Below are 26,083 nucleotides of genomic sequence, written 5' to 3' on the forward strand. Positions count from 1 at the left end.
ATTTTATTTATTTGAGAGAGATTACAAGTAGGCAGAGAGAGAGGGAGGGAAGCAGGCTCCCTGCTGAGCAGAGATCTCAATGCGAGGCTCAATTCCAGGACCCTGGGACGATAACCTGAGCCGAAGGCAGAAGCCACTGGGCCACCCAGGTGCCCCCAGACTTAATTTTAAAATTAAAGTGTTTTCAGTATCAGTTTAAAAAATGCTTTCTGTGTAATACTAATTATTATAAAATGTTTTATGAATAAGAGAAAATATATTAGACATAGGAAATATTCGGATCATGTAATGTTGATTTGGTGTACAATTTAACTAAGTTTATTGTCGACCAGAGTTACTGATTAAATTATTCCTTACATTTCTTATTTCTATAATACTGCTTACATGTTCTATCATTGTTAAAATTTTGAATAAAGATAAAAGCTTATTGTTCCCCTCAAATTTTTAAAAATTTCTTTCTTCTTTTTACTATTTATGTTGTAAATATTCTGTTTACCAGGAATGTGAACTATTGTTTTTTGGATAGACATGTTAAGGACTTGTATTTCTGAAGGAATATTTCACAGTGACTCTTAAGGATCTTAAACATAGTCTGTAATATTGCTATTGTTCTAAATACTTTTAGAGTTTAATTTTTGAGTTGTTTGAAAATTATTTAAGGGGTTGGTTGCCACAGATAGCCGTTTATCCAAGGGTGATAGAAAATGGAATAGTCGTATGAATAATTATATTGTAAGATAGTTTTTTGTGATAGTTAGGTAAGATTCTGGGTTCATACATTAATTTTTAGTAATTTAGATTTTACTCAGATGTCATTATTGTGTTTTTTTTTTTTTTTAAAGATTTTATTTATTTGACAGAGAGAGATCACAAGTAGGCAGAGAGGCAGGCAGAGAGAGAGAGGAGGAAGCAGGCTCCCTGCTGAGGGCTGAGCAGAGAGCCCGATGCGGGACTCGATCCCAGGACTCTGAGATCATGACCTGAGCCGAAGGCAGCGGCTTAACCCACTGAGCCACCCAGGCGCCCCTCATTATTGTGTTTTTATGGCCTTTCCATTTGTTTTCTTCATAGTTGTAATGACCGCATTAATTAACAGTGATTCATTAACACTCTTAACAATGCTTTCTTGATACTAAAGGAAACTTTTGTAAGGTAAGGATGGGTTTTAGTATATGACTGTGAAGATGGAACCAGTGACTTTTCATTAGCAAGTGTTCCTATTAGCTGTCTTGAAGGAGATGGAAAGATGTTTATTGAGTATCCCTTGATGCTAATCAGTGTACTGGGCAGTTTAAATGTTATCAATTTCTCACAGGGATATTGTGGTAGAAGTGCTGTTATCCCCATTTTATTGTTGAGAAAATTGAGGCTCAGAGAAATTGCTTTACTTTTAATAGATGGTGGAGCCAGGATTAGGATGTGACATTCTCTGGACTTAAAAGCCTAAAATACTACAGTTTAGAATCTTAAGTGTTTAAATCATTCCAGTTTCATAATATACATTTCTCAACAAATACGTGATAACTTCCTCAGCTTCAGAGACTGTCATAAGCCTGGAAGATATAGTAAGGAAAAAGGTACAGGCCTTGCAGTGAATTCACACACCAGCTGTCTAGAGTTGGGTCAGACTTCATAGTTGGGTGCACCGCCCTCCATAGGACTGCCCATAGTTCAGATACCAGCTGCAGGTCCAGAGGTCCTCGAGCCCCACCCACACTTCTGACCAGATGGCTGCAGATTTAGGGGTGTCCACCCCCCTTTAGTAATTCACTAGAATGACTCATAGAACTCAGGAAACACTATACTTATGATTATAGTTTCATGATAAAGGTTAAAAATCAGGATCAGCCAAATGAAGAGACACATAGATTGAGGTCTTGGAGGATCACAGACAATTTCCTTGGGATATGTTACGTTTCCAGCATACCAATGTGTCTCATCATCTAGGAAGCTTACCTGATCCACAGGTGTCCAGAGTTTTTGTTGGGGTTCCGTTATATAGGCATGATTGATTGAATCATTGGCCACAAGGTCGAACTGTCTCTAGTCCTCCTGCTCTCTCTGGAATTTGGATTGATTTCTTGTGGCTCAAAGCCTCAACCCTTTAATTGCATGTTGGTCTTTCTGGTGTGGCCAGCTCCCATCCTGAGTCCCCTCATTAGCATGAACAATCACAGAGTTCCCATGAATAATGGAGACAATCCTATCACTTGGGAAATTCCGAGGATTTGGAGGCTATATTAGTACACAGAAGTTTGGTACTGATGGCAGCATGCACACAGTTTTTTTTTTTTTTTTACCCAGCACATAAGTATTGTAATTAGGTTATGAAAAGAGTGCTATATGATTTTAGAAGTAACTAATTCTTCATGGTGAATTTCATCATGGGCAGAAGTAGAATAGACAAAGTATGGGGGCCAGATGGGACATTCTCGATAGAGAAAAACATGTACAAAGGCACAGATGCATTAAAGAGCTTTATGTTTTGGGCTAATAGAAGTAGTTATGAGTAATCTGATCATAGGCTATGTGAAGGGATTGGTAGGAGCCGGATTACCCAATAAACAGTAATCATTACATCTACTGAATGGTTATTATGTGCCAGGCAGTATGCAAGAGTTCTTTATATATAATAACTCATTTAATCTTCACAGTAACCCTTTAGTTAGGAATTATTATTGTCACGGAGTTTATAAATTCTCCATTCATAAATGAAGAATTGAGGTACAAAATGATTCAGAGTGGTTCAAAGTTGCCTAGCTAGGAAGTAATATAGTCAGAATAATAACTCTGGTTTTATATTCCTTTATCACTGTAGTATTGCTTTCTTCTTTACCACATTAAGGAAATGGGGCTTTATTCTATAGGCAAGACTTTAGAATGTGGAGAATGGATTGTAATAGAGAAGTGTTATTATTTTTTTTTTAACTTTTTATTTTTTATAAACATATATTTTTATCCCCAGAAGTGTTATTTTTTGATTGTGTGCTGGACAACTCTGTGCTGGACATCATGCTTGTAAAATCACATGTAGAAATAATTTGAAGCTTAGAAAGATAATATATTCCTATAGAGAGTGCCTGGGGACACTAGCAATCCAATCAACTGAATTTAGATACTGAGGTGATTTATACCCAAGCTGTAATGCAGTCTCCTAGAGAGTTGATCTTTTACTAGTTCACTTTTACTTAAAGTCCTTGGGGTCCAATTTTGGTTTTCTACCTCTGTAAAACAACCCAGTTTCTCAGCCCTTCAAACCTCACCGCCAACTTTGAAATCAGCAAATGCCCATAAGAAGTGGCCCCAGGACGCCTGGGTGGCTCAGTTGGTTAAGCAGCTGCCTTCGGCTCAGGTCATGATCCCAGCGTCCTGGGATCGAGTCCCATATCGGGCTCCTTGCTCTGCAGGGAGCCTGCTTCTCCGTCTGACTCTGCCTTCCACTCTGTCTGCCTGTGCTCGCTCTCGCTCGCTCTCTCTGACAAATAAATAAAATCTTTAAAAAAAAAAAAAAAAGAAGTGGCCCCAGTACCTGGGCTCACCATCTTCTTAGTTCTCCAGGACCTTCAAACTGATTTTTTTTTTAATGTAATTTGTCATTTTTCTAGTTGACTTCAGTGGAAGGGTTAGTTGGTCCAATTGCTTGATGTGTCATATAAGATGTGGAAACCCTCTCTTATAAAGTTTATTTTTAAAAATAAATTCTTCAATTAAATTTCTTTTATTTATTTTTGAAATAAATTACTCTTTAAAAAAAAAAACACTTATGGGGCACCTGGGTGGTTCAGTGGGTTAAGCCTCTGCCTTCATCCCAGGTCGTGATCTCAGGGTCCTGGGATCGAGCCCCGCATCAGGCTCTCTGCTCAGCAGGGAGCCTGCTTCCCCCTATCTCTCTGCCTGCCTCTCTGCCTGCTTATGATCTCTCTCTCTGTCAAATAGATAAATAAAATCTTTAAAAAAAAACCACACACTCTTAAATAAATAACCAATAAACATACCTGTCCTTTGTTTCAGAGAGGTTAATTATATCTATTATAAAGACCTGGGAATATTATTTTTAATAATGTACTCACTTCAGGGGCGCCTGGGTGGCTCAGTGGTTTGGGCTGCTGCCTTTGGCTCGGGTCATGATCTCAGGGTCCTGGGATCGAGCCCCGCATCGGGCTCCCTGCTCCGCAGGAAGCCTGCTTCCCTCTCTCTCTCTCTCTGCCTGCCTCTCTGCCTACTTGTGATCTCCGTCTTTCAAATAAATAAATAAAATTAAAAAAAAAAATGTACTCACTTCAAAGTAATCTCACTTTAGTGAAAAATATATGTAACTAAGATTGGTAGTATAGAATTAGAATTCTTTTGACAGTCCCCTTTTAAAATTTTTTGTTCCTTCACAAACATAGGTTAGTAGATGCAGTAATAATTAGAAAGGCATCAAGATTTGATTGCTTTTTCATTTGTTTACTTTGAGAATGTGTTTGTAAAATAAATCATTTGATTATTGTATTTCATTTTGTTCTGGCAAATATGATTTGAATGAGATAGTTCAGTTCCTGGTGACGCCTATACATTAATTTAACATTGCTAAAAGGAACGGACTATTTCGAGTAATGTAATTTGTTGTTAGCAACTTCTTTTCTCATAGTGCATGTTTTCACAGATTTAGAGAGGGTAGGATGGTATTAGTAAATGAAGATATGTAATTTTTCCTAATGCATATGGAGATTGAAAAAGGGAAAAGTAGCAATTACTAACTGATTACTGACTCAGAACTCTTGCACATTAATATCTGCCTCTCTCCCTTTGTTAGTTTTCTTTTGTGTGAATATGGACTTAAATGTCTTTTGGAATATTAATATAAGTTGTATGAGTATGCAAACATTTTTTCTAATGACCTGAAATACCTGGATAAGTGTCCTGGAAGTGTACAGGTTTAACCAGAAAGTCACTGTAGTCCCTTCGCTGGGGTGGAGTATTCTCCTTCCAGCTTCATCAGAATTTGCCACCAGAGGGAGAGATAGCAAGGCTCTATGCCGGCTTTAAGAGAAGGTTAGCACGTGACTTAAGAGACCACCCTGTAGTATTATAACAGGATGGGTAGGAGGATAAAGGGGGAAATGGACACTGTGATCCAGCGGGTGTCCGGGAAGAAGAGAGGGTGGTGACACGAGAATGAACCTTGGTCCCTTGGCAGCAGTAGAGGGCTAATTGGGTGAAAAATGGAGAGAAGCTTGTTTTAGGCTTATCCTTCTAGTTGCTTCTTCTGTTACAGATTTTTAGTGATGCTGACAATATTTTTTGAGTAAGTTTTAATGTGATGAAGTCATATGCATATTAATATATATTGCGTTCAATTTTGCTCTCTTACAGTGGTTTGATTGTTCCTGAAATCCGGGGAAATGAAACTGTGCCTGAAGTTGTTACAACATCTGGCTATGCACTGTTACATTTTTTTAGTGATGCTGCATATAATCTAACTGGTTTCAACATTTTTTATTCGTAAGTTTTTTTTTTAATTCTGTATTATAATGATTCTTATAACTTGACTTTAAATAATTTATTGTTTTTATAAATGTCTTTTATATGAGGAGCAGGCTAGTGTGTTAAATTTCAGAATTATAAGCTCTTTTCCTACGTGACATAAAATCTTAATCATATGCCTCAAAGTACTGTTTGAGTTTGTATTCTAAGTCTCAGGACATTACGGTAGCAAGTTGGGTTGGCAATTAATTATGAATTTTAAGATTGTCAGTAAAGGATTAAATGAACAAGTACAAGTTAGGGAAATTGTAGCAGCAGTCATGTGGGATCACAGGGGTCTTCATCTGTGTCTGTGCTCGAAGGTATTTGAAGATGGGTGTGAGAACCAAGTTTGTGTAGTTCTTCTGCTTTCCAGAGGTTGTGCTGGATACTCTGCGTGCACTACGTTCTTTGGTTCTCTTTACAACTGTTCTGTCTAGTGGGTATTTTTCCCATTTTACAAGTGAGGAAATTAAGGCCTAAAATAAGGTAAATGAATAAACCACTGTCTCCTCTAAAATAAGAAAATGATTTTTGTTAAGACTCTATTATGCATCTGATACTTTATATAAATTTTCATGCCTGGAAGTCTCACTTACATGAAGTGGAGGAGCCACGTACTTTCATGGGAATGCCCACAGAAGAACTTGATACACTTCTTTTTTCCCTTTTCTTCAGGAATGTAGAATATGACTAGAGAATTTTCCTGCATGAATAAAATGTTGTAAATATCTTCAGACTATTAGAATTTAAAATCAGCAAGCTGTTATAGAACCTATCTATCTTATATATATTCAAGGAAGAATAAATGTGTAGTAGAATGTAATTGGTCAAAGGGCTTTAAAATAAAATGTGATAAGCATCCCTATTCTTCCGTGGCAGTGTATAGGTGATAGCATGCTATGTAAATATTATTATATAACCAGCCTAAATTTTAGCTTTTCATTTAATCTCAGATATTCATGAATTTAATTATTTTCTATAAAATATATATTCAGAACGTTTGAGTACTTAATTCTTTACAAAACATTGTGTTTGGAACTATAGATCCTGCAAATGTTGAGTGTGGAGTTCTTGGAGGTTTGGAGCCTTGGTAGCAAAGTAAACTCATTGAATGAGTTAAAGTCAATTGCAAAAGTCAATTGCAATTAACTGAATTGCATTAGGTATAAAAGGGTCCAGAGTAAAGAATTGAAGTCACATTGTGAAATTGGGTTAAACAGAACATATCAAACACAACATAAAAGTGGTAAATAAGGTTTACAAAATATCAATCAAAATTCTTTTTTAATTACTTTGAATTTGAATCTATATGTATTATATTTTACAGAATTAATTCATGTCCTAACAATTGCTCTGGTCATGGGAAGTGTACAACTAGTATTTCTGTTCCAAGTCAAGTGTACTGTGAATGTGATAAATACTGGAAGGGTGAAGCTTGTGATATTCCTTATTGTAAAGCCAATTGCGGCAGTCCTGATCATGGTTACTGTGACCTAACAGGAGAAAAATTGTGCGTCTGCAATGATAGTTGGCAAGGTAAGCATGTGTGGTGTGATGGCTTTTGAAACATTGATTCATATATTTAATAAGATTAAAAGATTCTATTTGTTTTGTTACAGTTTGCACACCCAGATCTCATGTATTTTATTTTTAGAATTTTCAGATGAACAATCAACTTCTTAGGATGTTTGTTTCTTCCCAACTAGAGTTGTGTCTATACCCTGTTTTGAGAATCAAGTGCTTCTTGGCAATCTTTCTAAATTGTGGGTGTGTGATCAGTGTGATATTCTGGAATTTTTGGCTGAATGCTGAAAAATTTGATGACTTGACTGAATTTAATGCAGGTTGCCTTCAAATTTGACTTGTAATGGGTAATAGTATATTGCAAAAATGCTTATATTCATGGCAGGGTTTAAATTTATTTCTTAGGAAAGACTGACCTCTTGTGGCTATTTTTTTAAAAGAACAGACTATTTTTTGAAGTATTTAAAAAATTTCATTAAGGATTAGTATTAGGGATTTCAGCTGCTTATTCAAGAGTAATATTTCTGGGGAAGAATTGCTAAACAGTTTTTATAAGTATCTATGATTAAATATTAATTTTAGACTACATTGAAGAGTTTTAGCTTACTTAAGTATTTGGCTATCAAATCATAAACTTTGTCATTGTGGAATTAAATGAAGAGGTACATCTAGTTATCCATATACTTACCTTTCTGGAGCTTACTTTGTGCTAATTGTAATTACACATTGAGAGCTTGCTTTGTGCCAGCATGCTAATCCTGTTGATTGAGGCAGTTTTGACTCAAGAAATAAGTAATCCAAAATCACATGATCATGTGTTATAGTACAGGGTAGCAGTAGGTCCTAAGTAAAAACCAAAGAGAACGTGCTCCTCATATAGTTGTAGTCATCATTCTTTAGATGACTTTAAGAAAAAAAATGTTACTAAGTATGCTGAGTACTTGTTAAGAGGAATTAATTTAGGCTTTGTATAAATTATGCCCATCTTAAATCCATGTTATCTCACTAAAAAAATTAGTTGCACTGACACAAAATATGAGTGATTTCTTACTGAAATGAATTTGGTTACCTATTTTGATTATGATAGAGACAGATTTCTCTATGTTCTTTAATTACAGGAGCATGTTTTTTGTTAAGTGGTTATTTTAATAGTTGGTGATCTTTCTTCTCCTCAAAGTGCCTCAGTACACCATTTTTTTTTTTTCATTTTAGTCTTGAAACTAAAATAATGTCCTTTTCTTTGGAGAGAATGGTACTTCAGGAATATATTTACATTTATTGAAATTAAGGCCTGAGAAATAGAAGTGTAGCTTATACACAGTGTTTTTCAAAGTGGTCTTCAGTGGCTCTCAGTCTTCCATCTCATTTCAACAGTCTTGAAAGCAAAAGAATACGTTTGTATGCTATTCTCTGTGAACATCTCTGTTCTTTTTTATTCTTTCTTTCTTTTCTTTTTTTTTTTTAACTAGTCCTTCTTTAAAATGCTTTGTTTTCTGGGGGTTTATAAAGTCTAGCTCAAATGTTATCTTTTGTTTTTTGGCTTTTGTTTGACCTTTCACATTTTATTATTCTTGTCAGTAGTGCCTTAAGACAAAGGAAATTCCTGACTCTTACATATAAGAAATTGGAAATGGCGTAGCAAATACTGGGCATGTTCACTTTTAAAGCAAAGGGATAATATGAATAGTCCCATATTTATACCCACAGAAATATATCTATATTTTACATATAACTTTTAAAAATAAATATAAAATGTTGTACAGAAGTCAGACAACTATTCTTAATAGATAAAGAGTTGATCTCTGAGCTGATGTGAATGTTTTGAGGGTAGGGTACTTGGTGAAAGTGATATTATGCTTCTTTCATGACAGATGACATACATATTGGTTCCTTCGAGCTTCAGACCTGATCCCTGGTTTTGTATTTAAGGAAGTGTAGCTTAAAGTAGCTGGAATTACTACCAGAACTGCTAGGGAGAAAATGATGTTTCTATTTCAGATACGTAGAATGGGGAGGAATCATTAAGGGGGAAATGAGAGAGAAATTTGTTTCTAGGACATCTGGGGAATGATCAGAGAACTTGAGATATTTAAAAATGAGAGCTGAGGAGGCAATTTATGAGATTCAAAATCTGGCACGTTTTTGTAATGTGTTATTTGGAATTAGATTCTTTGGGTTAAAAATAAGATTATTGGTACCTCCATTATATTTTATCCTTTTATGTTGGTTCATTTTACTTACTCTTTTGGGCCTATGCTAATATACCAAAAAAAAAAAAAAGTATTGCTTTCTAGAAACAGATTTTATTAAAGAGGACAAGTGTGGAGGGGAAGCCCAGCTTTATGTTAAGTCTTGGATTCCCCTCCTAACATTTCTGTAGTGCTTGTCCCACCTGGCTTCTGTTCCTCTTTCTAATTTAGTTTTTTGTGGGTACCTTTGAAGATTTCTGCTTACCCATCACCATACTTTTTCCTCCCTTAACTTTTTCTTCTTTCTTCCTTAATCATTTGCTATCATCTTTTTACTGTTTGAGGAATTTTTCCAAATTAGAGAGGAATTTGTTTTAATGGAAGATGGCGCCATCAATGTTAACTGCCCCTCCCCTTTCCTTTAGAAAGGCATGTTGAGGGGCACCTGGGTGGCTCAGTGGGTTAAGCCTCTGCCTTCGGCTCGGGTCATGATCTCGGGGTCCTGGCATCGAGCCCCACATCGGGCTCTCTGCTCAGCGGGGAGCCTACTTCTCCCTCTCTCTCTCTCTGACTGCCTCTCTGCCTATTTGTGATCTCTGTCAAATAAATAAATAAAATCTTTAAAAAAATAAAAAAATAAAAATTTAGGGAAAGGCATGTTGAAAAGCATATACGTTTGTTGTATTATGTGTAATTATAATAATGTATGGTTGTCAAAGATGATATATACATATTAGATTATTTAAAGGGTAGGGACCTCTGTGGGCTCATCTGCTTCGGTGATGATTTTCAGTTAATAAAATTATTTAAGTCCTAATAAGTCACAGAAGGGGAAAAGGGAGCTTTAAAAAGTAATTTTCTTTAGAGATGGCTTCCAAACATTAAGACAGATGAGGAATTTTTAAAAGACATCAAAATCATGATACAACAAATTGAGTTTATGTTCATATGTAGAGAATTTCAAAGCAGGATCCAAGTTGTAGTGTCTCTACCCTTCCCCCCAGGCTATCAATTCCCTAATTAGAGGGGCTCCAGGTTTCTGTCTTTTACATAAATTAAACAAAATCTGAATCACTGGAAGTCTTTGATTATAAGCAGAAGCAGTTCTGGCTTACTTGAGCAGAAAAGGCACTTATTGGAAAGCATGGCAGAGACCATTGTTGCCCAGAATTCGTTTTTCCCTTGTTTTTAGCACATGGCATTCCAGCTGCATACCACATTTCTCAGCTCCCTTGCAGCTGGTATGGCTGTAGTACTAAGTTCAGATCAGCAGGACACGAGTGGAAGTGCTCTGTGGAACTTGTAGATCATTGAGATCTTTCCAAATGGTGGTAGATGACAATAACTTTAGTAACCAATATTACTTGCCTATTTGCTTCTAGAATTTATCATTAGGTTGAAATTTAGTTTTAGCTTATTTAAGCAGCTTAGTTTCGGTTCTCCTAACCTATACCCTAACTAATACAGAAGGGTCCCCAATAGCTCTGAAGAGAGATGAAAGGCTGGTCGAACCTTGGTTGGAAAGGGTCAAGTACAACGGAAAGGCAGGTGGGTAGATTCACGGTTACCTGAAAGATGAAGCCACAGGAATGTTGGATGAGAATATTCATGTCACTCCACTGGACCCTGGGATTCCCACTGGGATCCTTACTGTGCATACAGCATGCTTCAGGCATGGCTAGAGAGAATTCTAAGTGTTTCCTACACCTTTGTATCACTTGTTAAGATTCAAAGTCCTGCTTAGTAGCATCTGTTTGGCTGAGGTCCTACTCATACCTTGGCTGCCTAGAGATGCATAAAGAGAAGTTAGCTTCTCTGATCCATGAGTAGAAGGGATCCCGTTTCCGAACAGAAATCACACGAGAGAGATTTTCCCAAACAAGAAGGGGGTTTATATGATTAGAGTCTCTCAAACAAATACAAAATCCAAATAAAATAATTTTTAAACTTTAAAAAAAAGATTTTATTTATTTATTTGAGAGAGAGAGTGAAAGAGAGAGCATTAGAGCAGAGAAGGTCAAAGGGAGAAGCAGACTCTCCGTGGAACAGGGAGCCTGATGTAGGACTTGATCCCGGGACTCCAGGATCGTGACCAGAGCCGAAGGTAGTCGCTTAACCAACTGAGCCACCCAGGCGCCCCCAAATAAAATATTTTAAAATGTAGATTGTTGCCTTAATTGAAAAGGAGTGGTATAAGTAGTTCTCTGATGTCTACTCAGAAAAAAACTTTGCAATGTGGAACAGATGGTGGAAGTAGACAGGTTAAAAAAATAAACCCGTAGGCTTCAGCGTCTGATTTTCTTTTTCTTAATCCATTACACAAGACATTTTCCCCCTATTTTATAGAGATGAAAAATAGGTCACCGTCTTTATATACATGACCATTATCTAACCATTTAACAGTTGTTCCTGTGATGTTCCTTTCCTATTCCAGAATGTCCTGCTTAATCCTACTGTTCAGTCCTTTTAAATGTCTTCAGGATATTCATTGTTTATAGTATTTCAGTTCAGTTAAGACTTGGTTCTCATATAAAGATTGGAGTTTGTTGTGTTAAGCCTTTAAATTATTGATTAAAAGATAATATCTACATATACAAATCAGAGAATTTGATAGTTTTATATAGAGCCTCTGATTCTTTATTTAAACTCATACTTTATTTGAACTTATTTCAGTTTCTTTCTTTTTTTTTTTTTTAAAGATTTTATTTATTTATTAGAAATCACAAGTAGGCAGAGAGGCAGGCAGAGAGAGAGAGAAAGAGAGAGAGAGAGAAGCAGACTCCCCGCCAAGCGGAAAGCCCGACGCGGGGCTTGATCCCAGAACCCTGGGATCATGATCTGAGCCGAAGGCAGAGGCTTTAACCCACTGAGCCACCCAGGCACCCCTTATTTCAGTTTCTTTCATGTCTCTTTGACCCTTAGTATTTCACGGCCTTTCTTATTTCTGAATTTCATCCAGGAATACCTTACCCCATTAACATTCTAAGACCAGGTTGGATTCTTCTGTTGTATGCTTTCCTAAGACCCTACCTTTTTAATTTATAGCACTTATCACATTTATGTATGTTTGATTTTTAATTTTCTTTCCTACTGGAGTATAAGCTCCATGAAGTTAAGAATGATTATGTTTTGATCATGTTTGTGTCCCCAGTACATATTATAGTGCTTGACGTGTAGTAGGCATTCAAGTTTTTTGTTGTTGCTGAGGGAACTATTATTATTATTTCTTAAATTTATTTTTACTTAGTTAACATACGGTGCAATATTGGTTTCTGGAGTTGAATAAATGAATAAAACTAGTTTAATGATATATAGACATTCAAGTATAAATGTTTCAGAAGATGAGTACTATAATAAATTACTTAATGTACTTAATTTATAAAAAATGACTTTAAATATTGAGAAAAACAACTGAATTTGAGCTTGTGGTTCTTGGATTCTTTGTTTTCCAGTATTGCAATCCTTTGGTTTTAGATATTAACATTTGCCAGTAGGTGGCAGTATTGACTACCAGAACATACACTTAACCTCTGCTTTCATTCAGGTTGTAAAAACTTGATAATGTTGTTGTTTTAGAAAAATATAAAACGTTTTAATTTAAACTCTTGAATATTTTATCTTGAAGTGTTTTTTTCTGCGCTAGCCATATGACATACCAGGACATGCTTAGTTACTTTAGTATGTAAGTATGCATCAGAGTTGCGTACTTTAAATGTAGCACCTTTAAAAAATTCACTGGATAAATTACCTTTTCCTTTTTATGTTTAATGATAATAAACATTGTCTCTCTACTTTATTTAACTTTAATGACAGGTAATATATTAAATTTAATTCTTTTCTTTTAGTCATTCTTCTTACTAGTAAAATCAGCAGATCTGACTTTTTGCAAGTCAATAAAATTAAGTTTTTATTCCTAACCTACTTGAAAAATTGTTTAAAGGTAGCATTGAGAATGTGTGTGTGGGTCTGTGAGTGTGTGTATAAATATATATTATATTCATTTATGTAACAAAATTTTTTGAGCATCTACTAAGTTTTAGTCACTATTCTATGCCTTTCGGATACATCGTGGAACAAAGAAATCAAGGATCTCTATGTAGTTTACATACATTAAACTGGGAGAAAGATCACAGACAATGAACATAATATACATGTTGTAAGTACAGTCTATTAGAAAGGGATAAGTGCTGTGGAAAAATAAAGTAGAGCAGAGAAAGAGGGGTAGATATGGGGATGGGAGTTACAGTTTAAAATAGAGTGGTCAGTTTAGGCCTTAATGAGAAGGTGACATTTGTGCAAGGACTTGGTACATGTGAAGGAATTAACTATATCCTTACTTAGGAGAAGAATATTCTAGGCAGTTGGAACAGTCAGTACAAAAGCCCTAAGGTAGCAACATGCCCTTTGTGTTTGAGGACCAACTAAAAGGCCAGTGTGCCTAGAGTTGAATTACTAATGGAAGATTAGTCAGATAGGAGCTCAGAGAAGTTACAGAACAGGGGAGAGGATTGGAGATATGGGGTTTAAGGGTTACTGGAGTGATGGAGGTATGTGAAGAATGGAGACAGTTTAGCTAAGCCTTAGCATTGGGGACAGCTCTAATGATTTTGACTTTTACCCTAGGTGAAATGGGGAACCACAGAAAAGTTTTGAGCAGAAGATTGATCTAATCTGACTTAGTTTTTAAAGGTTTCTGTTGGCTTCTAATTGAGAATATTGAAGGCATAGTACCAGTTAAGAGGTTACGGCTATAATTATTATCCAGATGAGAGGTGATAGTAGTGTGGGCAGGCAGTGGAGGGGTAAGAGTGGCTTGAGTGTTAAATGGAACTTAAAAAGCAGGGTTAATAAGATTTGCTGACACATTGTGTATGGGTGAGGGAAAGAAAAGAGTCAAAATGACTAAGATTTTTTAGACCACAGAGGTAAGGTAGAGTTACCAATGGATATGAAGAAGAGTTTAGGAGGAAAATTAGTTTGACTTCGGTGTGTGAAGTTTGAAATGTCTTTTAGACATCTAAGTGGAGATGTTGAACAGATAGTTGGGGTTTAGTGGAGGATGTCTGTACTGTAGCTATACATTTGGGTCTTAAAAATATTAAATTGGAAACTATTGGTGGTACTTAAGCCATGAAGTCAGATGAGATCACCAGGAAAGTAAGTATAGAGAGAGAGTGAAACCTACTGAGCTCTGAGTTACAATACAATTCACGGGATATTGTGTGAGATGAGTAACTTCCCTCCTTAGAGAAGCTTACCTGATGTTGAAACAAGCTCTTGTATTAATGTTTCTGACTTAGAGAAGTAGAATAAACAAATCCTGCTCTCAGTCCTAGCAAACTCTGTATTAATCATTTTCAACTAATCAGAACCAAAGTCCATAAAGCTTTGTTTTAATCCTTCCACGACTCAAAATAATATGTTGGAAAATACTTTTCTTTGCCAACAGGACAGTTCCTGTCTATATTATAATTGCATCATTGACCTAAACTGAGAGAACCAAATATTCCTGGAACAGAACAGTATAATGATTACCATTCACACAACTCATTGTTCTATAAAATTAAAATACTGTCAAAACAGCTGTGAACATTCACAATACATGAAAATTCATGCCTGACCTTTGGAGATTGGTTTAGTGGGGCTAGAAAATGTTTAGAATACTTTGGATACTGAAACAAAATCAGATTTTTCAGTGCCGTTAGAAGATGACTTATACTTTTGTTACCTTGTTTTGCTTTTTATTTGGAGAACTTCAGATTCAGTATACATACTAAATCATAAAATTATTTCTGGGATGATTACAATAAGTTATATACACAGTTCTTAAAATCTCCCTTCTCAGCGTATTTTTTTCCTTTTCTGTTAGCAATCCAACTTTGGGAAATTGCCTTTCATTTAGTTAAAGTAGTCGTGATGGGATGATGAATACAGATAGTTGTCTATTCTAAACTTGATTTTTTTAGCCTCATTTTGAAATTCTCTGAATTTCTCCAGTAATTCCCATTTTTTTTCCTCAAAATAGCCGAAATTAGTTTCTGTGGCTTACAAACAAAGAAATCTAGCTGATACACTATACCAGAATATAGTGGTACTCTGTACTATAGTGCCCTCTATACTATTAGAGTTCATATGTATATATGTGTGTATGTATTTTATATTTCTGTTATTAGTTTTATTTAAAATACTAAAAGTGATATTTGCAACATAGATGTATTGAAAGAAATTTAGCTTAACCATTTGCATTTGGTACAAAGTTAGCACTAATTTAGTGTTTTTAATTGAGAACTGAAAAAAGAAAATAAATATAATTTGGCCCTTTAAGTCTATACCACCTCGATAATTTTCATCATGACTTAGATTAAATATGAATTAAAAGTATGAGCTAAAACTATATTAGGAAGTCCAAAATTCTAGAGAAAGATTAATTTTTCCCCTGAAAATCCCTTATATGACTGCATAATTTTTGGGTTTCTTTTCTTACTTTAAATGATACAGAGAAACTCCACTCAGAGTAATTCTTGTTTTTAGAAATCAAAGCCTGCTGTTAAGTTATTATTACTGAGGAACAATTAATCTTCTGGGGGAGATCGAATTTTACTGTCAGGTTTTCCTTTCTTTATCTTTGTATATAGCAATTACAGGTTTTCTAGTAACATCGAAAATTTGTATATAAATCTATTAATAATTTTTGGACCTTTGGGGGATTGCTGTTTCACTCATCTGAAAACTTTAAATTTTTATCTTTCTTTATATGGAAGCTAAGTTATTTTATAAATTTCATTTGTGTTATACACATTTTTTTGTATTGATTTTGTATTGATTTCCATTATAAAATCAGAGATAGATTCCTTTAGAAAAACTTGTCCAGTTTTTCCAGTGCAAAATACAACACTTTGGAATGTAATTTAGTGGTCTGGAATTACTTTGGAAGAACTTTAAACATTTTGCAGTTCTTTCTTTATTCTCGGTTTTATCTTTGCAATTTTTTTCTCTATTTGATTTTCCCGCTATTATAGGACTTATTTTGCAGACTTCCTGCCCAGTGTGGAGCCTGATGTAGGGCTGATCTCACTACCCTGAGATCATGATCTGAGCCAAAATAAAGATCAGTTTGCTAACCGACTTAGCCATCCAGGAGCCCCTTGGGATTATAGGAATTTTTCACTTGTAATTTTCCTTTTTTCTTTGACATGTCTGTTTGTAATATCTAATGACACTAGGCTTTATTAACATAGATTGCCTCAAGTATACTTAGTTTTCTTATATATAAAATGAGGGGACTGACTTAATAATAAGAATAGGATTACTGGGACACCTGGGTGGCTCAGTCTTTAAGTTAAACGTCTGTCTTCTGCTCAGGTCATGATCCCAGGGTCCTGGAATTGAGCCTCGCATGGGGCTCTCCACTCAGTGGGAAGCCTGCTTCTCCCACTCTCTCTCCCCCTGCTTGGGTTCCCTTTCTGGCTCTCTTTCTGTCAAATAAATAATTAAATAAATAATCTTAAAAAAAAAAAAAAGGATTAGGATTACTGTAAAGGAGCTTGAAGAAGTAACTTCATATCTAGTAAGTTGAAAATCTTGGTTTACTTCATAGCTCATACTTTGATCTTTTATAGCTCTAAGGTTATTTTTATTCATTCATTCCATAAGTATATACTGAGACCACTCATAGGTGTTGGGCTATGTTAGGAATTTTTCATTTTGTTTGAAGTATGATGGGAAACCACTGAAGGATTTTGAGTAGGAGTGAATTCATATTTTTAATTACTCTCGTTGCATTGTGGAGAGTAGAATGTGATGGGAAGGGAACCAGAATGGAAATAAGGAAACCAGTTTTTGGAGACTCTTGTTCCAAATAGTTCCAAATAGGTGGCTAGGACTAGGATGGTAGCTGTTAAGGAAAGAATTGGTGGTTGGTGTCTAGTAGAAATGACAGAATTTAAAGATGTTTATCATCGGTAGGGTACAGACACTCAGACACCAGCCAGTCAAAAGGGATGCTGCCCTTAAGACAGAGCTAGATCCTGGAGAAGCCATGCTGTGCCAGGTATCATGCCTTTAGTTGTTGACTGGAGAGGCTTGGATTATCTCAGGAAGGGGCCAGGGGAACTGGGAGGGTAGGCCAGGGGCCAGGGGCTTGAGGCAGTATCTGCTTCAATTGAAACCTTTCCATATTGTAATGGTCAGAAAGGCTGTACGCCTGCATACTAATGAATGTCAGTCCGGGATTTGTTGATGGATTGGATATGGAATGTGAGTGAAAGAGAGAGCTCAGGAACAGCCCCATGGTCTTTGTCCTGAACAGTGAGGTGAATGGAAATGCCATTTACTGAGATGGTGAACACTAGTGAGGGAACAGATTTGAAAAGGAAGAGTTAAGATTTTAGTTTTGGACATGTTAAGTTTGAGATTATTATTAGACATCCAGCTGGTGGAGATGTCATATAGGTCATTTCTCTTTGAACCTGGAATTCAAGAGGGATTGTGGGACTAGAGATACACATTTGGGAGAGATCAGAGTGTAATTCTACTCTCTATGATTGTGTGTAGAATAGCATTTTCCCTTTAGAAATCTCTCAACAGCCTTTAATCTCCAAAGTTACAGTATTAGAAATTCATTTGTGCTCTTTGGATTATAAATGATGCACAACCTGTGGAAAATGTAGCATATTAAATCTTTATGAAATCCCCACTGTAATGTGAATTAGTTTATTCCATCTTTTCAAGACAGCTGAGTTCTGCATACCTTGAGGAGAGAGAGAGAAGTTGTGCAGGAAGAGTTAATGCAGAGGGGCTGCATAAGGGGCCCCATTAGGAAGTGGTAGATAGAGGGCTTTTCATGGAAATTATATATATATATATATATATATATGTATATATATAAGTATATATATACATATATATTAAGGTTTTATTTATTTATTTGACAGAGATCACAAGTAGGCAGAGAGGCAGGCAGAGAGAGAGGAAGGAAAGCAGACTCCCTGCTGAGCGGAGAGTCCGACACAGGCCTCCATCCCAGGACCCTGGAACCATGACCCGAGCTAAAGGCAGAGGCTTTAATCCACTGAGCCACCCAGGCATCCCTCATGGATATATTTTTATAAAAAGGGAGTCTTGGGGCGCCTAGGTGGCTCAGTTAGTTAAGCATCCGACTCTTGAATTTGGCTAAGGTTATGATCTCAGGGACCTGAGATTGAGCCCTGCGCAGAGTGGAGTCTGCTTAAGATTCTCTCTCTTCCTCTCCCCCTGCCCCTTCCCCACTCTCTTAAAAAAAGCTAAAAAGGGAGTCTTTGAGGGCCTTAAATGTAGATATCAATATTAGATTTTTAATGGATGGTGACACCTTTATGTATAGTGTAATCTTTGTAGTTATTTATGTTTTAAATTAATGTTCAGTTTATAAAATTACATTTTAAAAAAAGGATTTCATTTATTTATTTGAGAGAGAGAATGAGCAGGGGACAGTGACAAGATTGTCCGCTGAGCAGGGACTCTGATGTGGGACTTGATCCTAGGACCTTGATATCATGACCTGAGCCAAAGTCAGATGCTTAACTCACTGAGCCATTCAGGCACCCTATAAAATGATGTTTTTAATTATTTTAGTTATAGAACACAGCGTGCTACCAATTAAGCTATCTAGTTTTCCTTAAACTTTTAAGCCATATTCATAAATCTCATTCTATTTATAAATTTCCTAATTTAGAACGAAATAAAGACAATCTATAGAGTTTGACTATAGACATTTCTTCTAATAATTGCCAGAAGTAAGATATGGTAGTAACAAAGGTAAGAAAAATTTTAACTCCTATTTTGTGTAGAAAATCAGATTTTTTAGATTACGGAGTAAAATTTAAAAAACCTTTAGAATCTTGTTTTTCTGTATTAAATAACAATATTTAAATAAATTAAGTAATAAATTTAGTTATACATGTTAGTTTCTTATAACTGCTATAATGAATTACCATAAACCTGATGTCTTGAAACAATACACCTTTATTAATCTCTTACCATCTGAGATAAGAAGTGTGAAGTCAGTTTCACTGGTCTAAAATCTCAGGGCTTGCAAGGTCACACTCCTGGAGGCTCTAGATCTTTTCCTAGATCTTTTCTAGATCCTTGACTTTTCCTGCTTCTAGAGCTGTGGTTCCTAGTTTTCCCTTCCTCCACTATCAAAGCTTACACTACAGCTGACTTCAGTGGTCATATTGCTTTCTTCTTCTGTATTCATATCTCCCTCTCTTGTTAAGGAAACTTGTAATTACATTCAGAGCCTGCCTGGATAATCCAGGATAAACTTCTGAGCTCGATTCCTAATTTAGTCATATCTTCAAAGTTCATTTTGCCAGATAAGGTAACATTCACAGGTTCCAGTGATTAGGACCTAGACTTCTTTGGGGCGAGGGGCTTTATATAGCCTACCACAAACCTGCTCTGAAATATTTTGCTTTAGCATAGGTTTCATAAACATATTACACTTTAAACAATTTTTTTTTTTAAGATTTTATTTATTTATTTGACAGAGAGAAACCACAAGTAGACGGAGAGGCAGGCAGAGAGAGAGAGAGGGAAGCAGGCTCCCTGCTGAGCAGAGAGCCCCATGCGGGACTCGATCCCAGGACCCTGAGATCATGACCTGAGCCGAAGGCAGCGGCTTAACCCACTGAGCCACCCAGGCGCCCCCATATTACACTTTAAATATGGTTCTGACTCTCAAGAGTTTTACGTGCTGTTAATTCTCTGTCAAGCTCTTTGTCAAATAATACCTGGGTATTATTTGACTGCTCCCAGCTCTGCCTTTAGGTGGTAGACTTTTTTTAAGTTTTTACTTAGAAAGTTTTAAATTTATGAAAAAATTGCAAGAATAAGAATAGTACAAAGATTATGAAAGCGCCCTTTACCCCCATTTTCACCTGTTGTTGACATTTTACCCTATTTGCTTTATTATTCCTGACTTCCATGATTTAAAATAAATCTACATTTCCTTTTTAAGAAAACAAGATACAAAAATTCATACCAATGAATATATTACTTATATATAACGTCCATATGATCTCATTTCTCTTCAGTCTACGTAGAGATTGGTGAACCATTCTGTGAGTTTTGTCTTTGTAGGCCACAAAATCTATGTTGCAGGTATTCAGCTGTACTCGTGCGGAAGCAGTTACCGGTCGTACTTGAATGAGCATGACGTGTTCTAATAAAATGTCGTTTATGAAAACAGATAGTGGCCTGGAGTTTGCTCGTGGTTTGCTGTTTGCCAACTTGAATTCTAAGTGATTTCGAATGGGAATTAAAATATATTTTTGGCAGCAGTATATTCTTTTTTTTTAATTTTTTCTTTTTTATAAACATATATTTTTATCCCCAGGGATACAGGTCTGTGAATCACCAGGTTTACACACTTCACAGCACTCACCAAAGCACATACCCTCTCCAATGTCCATAATCCCACCCCCTTCTCCCAAACCCCCTCCCCCCAGCAACCCTCAGTTTGTTTTGTGAGATTAAGAGTCACTTATGGTTTGTCTCCCTCCCAATCCCATCTTGTTTCATTGATTCTTCTTCTACCCACTTAAGCCCCCATGTTGCATCACCACTTCCTCATATCAGGGAGATCATATGATAGTTGTCTTTCTCTGCTTGACTTATTTCGCTAAGCATGATATGCTCTAGTTCCATCCATGTTGTCGCAAATGGCAAGATTTGATTTCTTTTGATGGCTGCATAGTATTCCATCATGTATATATACCACATGTTCTTGATCCATTCATCTGTGGATGGACATCTAGGTTCTTTCCATAGTTTGGCTATTGTGGACATTGCTGCTATAAACATTCGGGTGCACGTGCCCCTTTGGATCACTACGTTTGTATCTTTAGGGTAAATACCCAATAGTGCAATTGCTGGGTCATAGGGCAGTTCTATTTTCAACATTTTGAGGAACCTCCATGTTGTTTTCCAGAGTGGCTGCACCAGCTTGCATTCCCACCAACAGTGGAGGAGGGTTCCCCTTTCTCCGCATCCTCGCCAGCATCTGTCATTTCCTGACTTGTTGATTTTAGCCATTCTGACTGGTGTGAGGTGATATCGCATTGTGGTTTTGATTTGTATTTCCCTGATGCCGAGTGATATGGAGCACTTTTTCATGTGTCTGTTGGCCGACTGGATGTCTTCTTTGCAGAAATGTCTGTTCATGTCCTCTGCCCATTTCTTGATTGGATTATTTGTTCTTTGGGTGTTGAGTTTGCTAAGTTCTTTATAGATTCTGGACACTAGTCCTTTATCTGATATGTCGTTTGCAAATATCTTCTCCCATTCTGTCAGTTGTCTTTTGATTTGTTAACTATTTCCTTTGCTGTGCAAAAGCTTTTGATCTTGATGAAATCCCAGTAGTTCATTTTTGCCCTTGCTTCCCTTGCCTTTTGCGTTGTTCCTAGGAAGATGTTGCTGCGGCTGAGGTCGAAGAGGTTGCTGCCTGTGTTATCCTCAAGGATTTTGATGGATTCCTTTTGCACATTGAGGTCCTTCATCCATTTGAGTCTATTTTTGTGTGTGGTGTAAGGAAATGGTCCAATTTCATTTTTCTGCATGTGGCTGTCCAATTTTGCCAACACCATTTATTGAAGAGGCTGTCTTTTTTCCATTGGACATTCTTTCCTGCTTTGTCGAAGATTAGTTGACCGTAGAGTTGAGGGTCTATTTCTGGGCTCTCTATTCTGTTCCATTGAACTATGTGTCTGTTTTTGTACCAGTACCATGCTGTCTTGATGATGATAGCTTTGTAATAGAGCTTGAAGTCCGGAATTGTGATGCCACCAACGTTGGCTTTCTTTTTCAATATCCCTTTGGGCTGTCGAGGTCTTTTCTGGTTCCATATAAATTTTAGAATTATTTGTTCCATTTCTTTGAAAAAGATGGATGGTACTTTGATAGGAATTGCATTAAATGTGTAGATTGCTTTAGGTAGCATAGACATTTTCACAATATTTATTCTTCCAATCCAGGAACATGGAACTTTTTTCCATTTCTTTGTGTCTTCCTCAATTTCTTTCATGAGTACTTTATAGTTTTCTGAGTATAGATTCTGTGCCTCTTTGGTTAGGTTTATTCCTAGGTATCTTATGGTTTTGGGTGCAATTGTAAATGGGATTGACTCCTTAATTTCTCTTTCTTCTGTCTTGCTGTTGGTGTAGAGAAATGCAACTGATTTTTGTGCATTGATTTTATATCCTGACACTTTATTGAATTCCTGTATAAGTTCTAGCAGTTTTGGAGTGGAGTCTTTTGGGCTTTCCACATATAGTATCATATCATCTGCGAAGAGTGATAATTTGACTTCTTCTTTGCCGATTTGGATGCCTTTAATTTCTTTTTGTTGTCTGATTGCTGAGGCTAGGACCTCTAGTACTATGTTGAATAGCAGTGGTGATAATGGACATCCCTGCCGTGTTCCTGACCTTAGCGGAAAAGCTTTCAGTTTTTCTCCATTGAGAATATTTGCGGTGGGTTTTTCATAGATGGCTTTGATGATATTGAGGTATGCGCCCTCTATCCCTACACTTTGAAGAGTTTTGATCAGGAAGGGATGCTGTACTTTGTCAAATGCTTTTTCAGCATCTATTGAGAGTATCATATGGTTCTTGTTCTTTCTTTTAATGATGTGTTGTATCACATTGACTGATTTGCGGATGTTGAACCAACCTTGCAGCCCTGGAATAAATCCCACTTGCTCATGGTGAATAATTCTTTTAATGTACTGTTGAATCCTATTGGCTAGTATTTTGTTGAGTATTTTCGCATCTGTGTTCATCAAGGATATTGGTCTATAGCACTCTTTTTTGATGGGATCCTTGTCTGGTTTTGGGATCAAGGTGATGCTGGCCTCATAAAGTGAGTTTGGAAGTTTTCCTTCCATTTCTATTTTTTGGAACAGTTTCAGGAGAATAGGAATTAGTTCTTCTTTAAATGTTTGGTAGAACTCTCCCGGGAAGCCGTCTGGCCCTGGGCTTTTGTTTGTTTGGAGATTTTTAATGACTGTTTCAATCTCCTTACTGGTTATGGGTCTGTTCAGGCTTTCTATTTCTTCCTGGTTCAGTTGTGGTAGTTTATATGTTTCTAGGAATGCATCCATTTCTTCCAGATTGTCAAATTTATTGCCGTAGAGTTGCTTATAGTATGTTTTTATAATAGTTTGTATTTCTTTGGTGTTAGTTGTGATCTCTCCTCTTTCATTCATGATTTTATTTATTTGGGTCCTTTCTCTTTTCTTTTTGATAAGTCGGGCCAGGGGTTTATCAATTTTATTAATTCTTTCAAAGAACCAGCTCCTAGTTTTGTTGATTTGTTCTATTGTTTTTTTGGTTTCTATTTCATTGATTTCTGCTCTGATCTTTATGATTTCTCTTCTCCTGCTGGGCTTAGGGTTTCTTTCTTGTTCTTTCTCCAGCTCCTTTAGGTGTAGGGTTAGGTTGTGTACCTGAGACCTTTCTTGTTTCTTGAGAAAGGCTTGTACCGCTATATATTTTCCTCTCAGGACTGCCTTTGTTGTGTCCCACAGATTTTGAACCGTTGTATTTTCATTATCATTTGTTTCCATGATTTTTTTCAATTCTTCTTTAATTTCCCGGTTGACCCATTCATTCTTTAGAAGGATGCTGTTTAGTCTCCATGTATTTGGGTTCTTTCCAAACTTCCTTTTGTGGTTGAGTTCTAGCTTTAGAGCATTGTGGTCTGAAAATATGCAGGGAATGATCCCAATCTTTTGATACCGGTTGAGTCCTGATTTAGGACCGAGGATGTGATCTATTCTGGAGAATGTTCCATGTGCACTAGAGAAGAATGTGTATTCTGTTGCTTTGGGATGAAATGTTCTGAATATATCTGTGATGTCCATCTGGTCCAGTGTGTCGTTTAAGGCCTTTATTTCCTTGCTGATCTTTTGCTTGGATGATCTGTCCATTTCAGTGAGGGGAATGTTAAAGTCCCCTACTATTATTGTATTATTGTTGATGTGTTTCTTTGATTTTGTTATTAATTGGTTTATATAGTTGGCTGCTCCCACGTTGGGGGCATAGATATTTAAAATTGTTAAATCTTCTTGTTGGACAGACCCTTTGAGTATGATATAGTGTCCTTCCTCAACTCTTATTATAGTCTTTGGCTTAAAATCTAATTGATCTGATATAAGGATTGCCACTCCTGCTTTCTTCTGATGTCCATTAGCATGGTAAATTCCTTTCAACCCCCTCACTTTAAATCTGGAGGTGTCTTCGGGCTTAAAATGAGTTTCTTGGAGGCAACATATAGATGGGTTTTGTTTTTTTATCCATTCTGATACCCTGTGTCTTTTGATTGGGCCATTTAGCCCATTGACTTTCAGGGTAACTATTGAGAGATATGAATTTAGTGCCATTGTATTGCCTGTAAGGTGACTGTTACTGTATATGGTCTCTGTTCCTTTCTGATCTACCACTTGTAGTCTCTCTCTTTGCTTAGAGGACCCCTTTCAATATTTCCTGTAGAGCTGGCTTGGTGTTTGCAAATTCTTTCAGTTTTTGTTTGTCCTGGAAGCTTTTAATCTCTCCTTCTATTTTCAATGATAGCCTAGCTGGATATAGTATTCTTGGCTGCATGTTTTTCACGTTTAGTGCTCTGAAAATATCATGCCAGCTCTTTCTGGCCTGCCAGGTCTCTGTGGATAAGTCAGCTGCCAATCTAATAATTTCACCATTGTATGTTACAGACTTCTTTTCCCGGGCTGCTTTCAGGATTTTCTCTTTGTTACTGAGACTTGTAAATTTTACTATTAGGTGACGGGGTGTGGGCCTATTTTTATTGATTTTGAGGGGCGTCTCTGAATCTCCTGAATTTTGATGCTCTTTCCCTTTGCCATATTGGGGAATTCTCCCCAATAATTCTCTCCAGTATACCTTCTGCTCCCCTCTCTCTTTCTTCTTCTTCTGGAATCCCAATTATTCTAATGTTGTTTCGTCTTATGGTGTCACTTATCTCTCGAATTCTCCCCTCATGGTCCAGTAGCTGTTTGTCCCTCTTTTGCTCAGCTTCTTTATTCTCTGTCATTTGGTCTTCTATATCACTAATTCTTTCTTCTGCCTCATTTATCCTAGCAATGAGAGCCTCCATTTTTTATTGCACCTCATTAATAGCTTTTTTGATTTCAACTTGGTTAGATTTTTGTTCTTTTATTTCTCCAGAAAGGGCTTTTATATCTCTCGAGAGGGTTTCTCTCATATCTTCCAATCCTTTTTCGAGCCTGGCTAGAACCTTGAGAATTGTCATTCTGAACTCTAGATCTGACATATTACCAATGTCTGTATTGATTAGGTCCCTAGCCTTCGGTACTGCCTCTTGTTCTTTTTTTTGTGTTGAATTTTTCTGTCTTGTCATTTTGTCCAGATAAGAGTATATGAAGGAGCAAGGAAAATACTAAAAGGGTGGCAACAACCCCAGGAAAGTATGCTTTCACCAAATTAGTAGAGACCCCAAATCGTGAGGGGGGGAGAAAGGGGATAAAAAGAGGTTCCAAAAGGAAGAAAGAAAAAAAAAAAAAGAGAAAAAAAAAAGAAAAGAAAAGAATTAAAAAAAAAGAAAACAAATAAGAAAAATATGAAAAAGAAAAAATATATATATTAGATAAACTCGTTAAAAAACGTTAAAAAAGAAAAAGGTAAAAGTTAAAAAAAATTTTTACCAGAAGGCGAGAAAAAAACAAAAAGTGAAAAAGAAAAAATTTAAATTAACTGTAAGACTAAAAAAAAAATCACAGGGAAAAAGCCATGAGTTCCGTGCTTTTCTTTCTCCTCCTCTGGAATTCTGCTACTCTCCTTGGT

At 36.4% G+C, this 26,083-nt stretch overlaps 1 protein-coding gene across 3 annotated transcripts in view; it reads left to right on the top strand.

Annotated features, from left to right (window-relative positions):
• Window positions 1–26,083, top strand: part of ATRNL1 (attractin like 1) — an 815,229-nt gene that overhangs the window by 32,065 nt on the left and 757,081 nt on the right. For all 3 annotated transcript variants that reach the window (XM_082721458.1, XM_082721457.1, XM_082721456.1), the window contains exons 4-5: window positions 5,359–5,487; window positions 6,839–7,047. In XM_082721458.1, coding sequence (XP_082577584.1) covers window positions 5,359–5,487; window positions 6,839–7,047 — 338 coding nt within the window. The remainder of the gene's footprint in view (window positions 1–5,358; window positions 5,488–6,838; window positions 7,048–26,083) is intronic.

The sequence above is a fragment of the Mustela nivalis genome (assembly GCF_964662115.1).
Source record: "Mustela nivalis genome assembly, chromosome: 2".
NCBI classification, from domain to species: domain Eukaryota; kingdom Metazoa; phylum Chordata; class Mammalia; order Carnivora; family Mustelidae; genus Mustela; species Mustela nivalis.